This window comes from Dermochelys coriacea, chromosome 6 (assembly GCF_009764565.3).
Source record: "Dermochelys coriacea isolate rDerCor1 chromosome 6, rDerCor1.pri.v4, whole genome shotgun sequence".
In the NCBI taxonomy this organism is placed as follows: domain Eukaryota; kingdom Metazoa; phylum Chordata; order Testudines; family Dermochelyidae; genus Dermochelys; species Dermochelys coriacea.
Window position 1 is genome coordinate 117,199,193 of NC_050073.1, and position 4,673 is coordinate 117,203,865.

General features: G+C 65.1%; 1 protein-coding gene across 1 annotated transcript; it reads left to right on the plus strand.

Moving 5' to 3' along the window:
• The first annotated feature begins 2,139 nt into the window (after positions 1–2,139).
• Positions 2,140–3,897, plus strand: GPR135 (G protein-coupled receptor 135). The gene has a single exon (XM_038406721.2). The coding sequence runs from the start codon at positions 2,263–2,265 to the stop codon at positions 3,532–3,534; it is 1,272 nt and encodes a 423-aa protein (XP_038262649.1). The 5' UTR covers positions 2,140–2,262; the 3' UTR covers positions 3,535–3,897.
• Positions 3,898–4,673: the final 776 nt, after the last annotated feature.

Consider the following 4,673-nt stretch of genomic DNA (forward strand, 5'->3'; position numbering starts at 1 on the left):
TATCATTCTGGTGGGGGTGTCTGTGTCAGGCGTGTCTCTCGGGCTGTGTGTCCGTCTGGTGGGGGCGTCTGTGTCAGGCGTGTCTCTCGGGCTGTGTGTCCGTCTGGTGGGGTGTCTGTGTCAGGGGCTGTCTCTCGGGCTGTGTGTCCGTCTGGTGGGGTGTCTGTGTCAGGGGCTGTCTCTCGGGCTGTGTGTCAGTCTGGCGGGGGTGACTGTGTCAGGCGTGTCTCTCGGGCTGTGTGTCCGTCTGGTGGGGGTGTCTGTGTCAGGCGTGTCTCTCGGGCTGTGTGTCCGTCTGGTGGGGGTGTCTGTGTCAGGGGCTGTCTCTCGGGCTGTGTGTCCGTCTGGTGGGGGTGTCTGTGTCAGGGGCTGTCTCTCGGGCTGTGTGTCCGTCTGGTGGGGTGTCTGTGTCAGGGGCTGTCTCTCGGGCTGTGTGTCAGTCTGGTGGGGGTGTCTGTGTCAGGCGTGTCTCTGGGGCTGTGTGTCAGTCTGGTGGGGTGTCTGTGTCAGGCGTGTCTCTCGGGCTGTGTGTCAGTCTGGTGGGGGTGTCTGTGTCAGGGGCTGTCTCTCGGGCTGTGTGTCCGTCTGGTGAGGGTGTCTGTGTCAGGCGTGTCTGTCGGGCTGTGTGTCCGTCTGGTGGGGGTGTCTGTGTCAGGCGTGTCTCTCGGGCTGTGTGTCCGTCTGGTGGGGGTGTCTGTGTCAGGCGTGTCTCTCGGGCTGTGTGTCCGTCTGGTGGGGTGTCTGTGTCAGGCGTGTCTCTCGGGCTGTGTGTTCGTCTGGTGGGGGTGTCTGTGTCAGGCCTGTCTCTCGGGCTGTGTGTCCGTCTGGTGGGGGTGTCTGTGTCAGGCGTCTCTCTTGGGCTGTGTATCATTCTGGTGGGGGTGTCTGTGTTAGGCGTGTCTCTCGGGCTGTGTGTCCGTCTGGTGGTGGTGTCTGTGTCAGGCGTCTCTCTCGGGCTGTGTATCATTCTGGTGGGGGTGTCTGTGTCAGGCGTGTCTCTCGGGCTGTGTGTCCGTCTGGTGGGGGTGACTGTGTCAGGCGTGTCTCTCGGGCTGTGTGTCCGTCTGGTGGGGGCGTCTGTGTCAGGCGTGTCTGTCGGGCTGTGTGTCCGTCTGGTGGGGGCGTCTGTGTCAGGCGTGTCTCTCGGGCTGTGTGTCCGTCTGGTGGGGGCGTCTGTGTCAGGCGTGTCTCTCGGGCTGTGTGTCCGTCTGGTGAGGGCGTCTGTGTCAGGCGTGTCTCTCGGGCTGTGTGTCCGTCTGGTGGGGGCGTCTGTGTCAGGCGTGTCTCTCGGGCTGTGTGTCCGTCTGGTGGTGGGTTCTGTGTCAGGCGTGTCTCTCGGGCTGTGTGTCCGTCTGGTGGGGGTGTCTGTGTCAGGCGTGTCTCTCGGGCTGTGTGTCCGTCTGGTGGGGTGTCTGTGTCAGGCGTGTCTCTCGGGCTGTGTGTCCGTCTGGTGGGGGTGTCTGTGTCGGGGGGGGCGTGTCTCTCGGGCTGTGTGTCCGTCTGGTGGGGGTGTCTGTGTCAGGCGTGTCTCTCGGGCTGTGTGTCCGTCTGGTGGGGGTGTCTGTGTCAGGCGTGTCTCTCGGGCTATGTGTCCGTCTGGTGGGGGTGTCTGTGTCAGGCGTGTCTCTCGGGCTATGTGTCCGTCTGGTGGGGGTGTCTGTGTCAGGCGTGTCTGTCGGGCTGTGTGTCCGTCTGGTGGGGGTGTCTGTGTCAGGCGTGTCTCTCGGGCTGTGTGTCCGTCTGGTGGGGGTGTCTGTGTCAGGCGTGTCTCTCGGGCTGTGTGTCCGTCTGGTGGGGGTGTCTGTGTCAGGCGTGTCTCTCGGGCTGTGTGTCCGTCTGGTGGGGGTGTCTGGGTCGCGGGGTGTCCGTGCGAGTCGGGGCCGCGCCTGGTTCCAGCCAGGCGTGTGACCAGGGGTCTGGGTCGCGCGGGGGTCGCCGCTGAGTCTCGGCGGGCCCCGTGTGCGCAGTGGGGCCGGCCGGACTCGGTTCCCTGGGCAACGGGCTGGAGACGTCAGCGGCTCCTGGAGCCCCCGGAGCCCGCTCGCGGCAGGGGACGCGGGCGCGCGGCAGGCAGGGCTCCGAGCCCGCCAGGCCGGGCAGGCAGCAGCAGCCCGAGCCGCGGCTCCCCGGTGCCGGGCAGCGGGCGGCCTCGGGTCCCCGCAGCAGCCGGGACCCCAACCCCTCTGGCCGGCCTCGGGCCGCGCCTCCGCCCCGCGCCTGCCGCTCTCCCCGGGGCGGTGGGGAAGGGGATGCTCGCTGCTGATGGAGCCGCCGGCGGCGAGCCCGGGGCTGCTGAGCGCCCTGTCCCGGGCGGGGGGCAATGAGAGCGGCGGGGAGGCGGAGGAGGCGGGCTGGTCGGGCGCGGCGCTGGCCTCGCAGGCGCTGCTGCTGGTGCTGATCTTCGCCCTCTCGGCGCTGGGCAACGGGGCCGTGGTGCTGGTGATCGCCCGGCACCGGCAGCTGCGCACCGTCACCAACGCCTTCGTGCTCTCGCTGTCGCTCTCCGAGCTGCTGGGCGCGCTGCTCTGCCTGCCCCTCGCCTTCCTGCGCCTGCTCAGCCGCCCGCGCGGCGCCTGGCTCTCCGGCCAGCGCCTGTGCCTGGCCAGCGCCGCCCTGCACGCCGGCCTGGGCATCGCCGCCACCCTCACCATGGCGCTGCTCTCCTTCGACCGCTACTGCGCCATCGTGCGCCAGCCGCGCCGCAAGATGGGCCGCCGCCGCGCCGCCCAGCTGCTGGCCGCCGTCTGGCTGGCGGCGCTCGGCTTCGCCGCGCCCTGGTACCTGCTGGCCCAGGCGGCGGGCGGCGGCCCCGGGGCCGGCGCGGGCCGCTGCACCTACGTGCTGCTGCCCTGGGGCTCGTCGCGGCTGGGCCCGCCCTACAGCGCGGCGCTGATCGTGCTCTGCTACCTGCTGCCCTTCGCCCTCATGTGCTTCTGCCACTACAACATCTGCCGGGCCGTGCGCCTCTCCGAGAGCCGGGTGCGGCCGCTCACCACCTACGGCCACCTGCTGCGCTGCTACGGGGAGATGCGCACCGCCACCACCGTGCTCATCATGATCGTCTCCATCATCTGCTGCTGGGGGCCCTACTGCGTCCTGGGGCTGGCGGCCGCCGCCGGCCACCTGCCCTTCTCGCCCGCCGTGGACGCCGTGGCCAGCTGGATGGCCTGGGCCAACGGCGCCATCAACCCGCTCGTCTACGCCGCCCGCAACCCCAACATCGCCCTGCTGCTGGGCCGCAGCCGCCAGGGCGGCTACCGGACTAGGAACCACGTGGCCGCGTACCTGGCCGCCCGGGGCCAGCCCCTGCAGGCCCGCGGCCGGGCCGAGCCAGGCCGGGAGCGCGGTGCCCAGCAGCGGCCCGGCGGCCAGGCCGCCAGCACCCTCCCCTCCTCCGGCCCGGCCAGCGGCGGCGAGGCGGCCGTGTGGGCCTGCAGGAACCCGGCCCTGCTCTTCTGCCGCGAGGCGCAGCCCGCCGCGGCCTCCCCGCCTGCCCTGCCGCCCAAATCCGACACCGCCGATACCAGCCTCTGAAGGGGCCCGCCGGGGAAAGCTGCCTGGCCGCGGCTGTGGCCCGGGTGCCCCCGCGGTGGGCTGGGAGACCTGTGGCTTGGGCCGTTGGAAACTCGGCTGAGCAAAGCGCTGGGTACTGGGGAGCAATGTGCAGGGGGCTGCCCTGGATGAGCTGGGGGGGCTGCTCCCGTTCTTCATGCCAGCGTGGGAGCCAGAGGACTGACACACACCCCCACAGACAGCCCCTGACACAGGCACCAGACCGGGGCAGGTGCGCTGGCTCTCCCCATCTCAACAGGGGATCAAAGATGCCAGGGAGAGGTGCTGAAATGAGCCCAGCACGCAGCTGAAGAGAGGGAGGGTGGCAGTAATCATCCTGTGACTGGTTTCAGAGTAGCAGCCCTGTTAGTCTGTATTCGCAAAAAGAAAAGGAGGACTTGCGGCACCTTAGAGACTAACAAATGGATTAGAGCATAAGCTTTGGTGAGCTACAGCTCACTTCATCGGAAATTTGTTAGTCTCTAAGGTGCCACAAGTAATCATCCTGTGACTGGTTTCAGAAAGAAAAGGAGGACTTGTGGCACCTTAGAGACTAACACATTTATTAGAGCATAAGCTTTCGTGAGCTACAGCTCACTTCATCGGATGCATTTGGTGACTCTCTATGAGCTCATCTCGGTTTAGCTCACAAGTGCCAATAGGAAGTTAAGAACAACACAAGCCGCCTGACCATTGGGAACTATTAAGTGCCAAAAAAAAAAAAAAGTGTCTGGAAGCTGAGTATTGCCAGCTCAAAGACACACAAAACGTATCACACTGTGAAAACCACAGCTTTGCAGGGGACAGTTGCTTTAACACATTATATGTGGAAATACACCAAGTCTCAGACTAGGACAGACTGAAAATCTGACCTCGCCAAGAGCGCCTTGAGATTCATTTTTAAATCCCAAACATAAGAAAAATCCCATTGAGAGCTCTGCAGATTTAAAGAAAACATGCAAGATTAGCGGGGAGAAGAATGAAACTTGAAGTCCCATGAAATCTCTGATAGTTTCCTTTCAGGATATACATTCGGTGTGAGAAGTATTTCAAATGGGGAAAATTCCCAGAAATGGGAGATCAGTACTGTATTCTGATCCAGACAAAATTGAAGAAAAGAT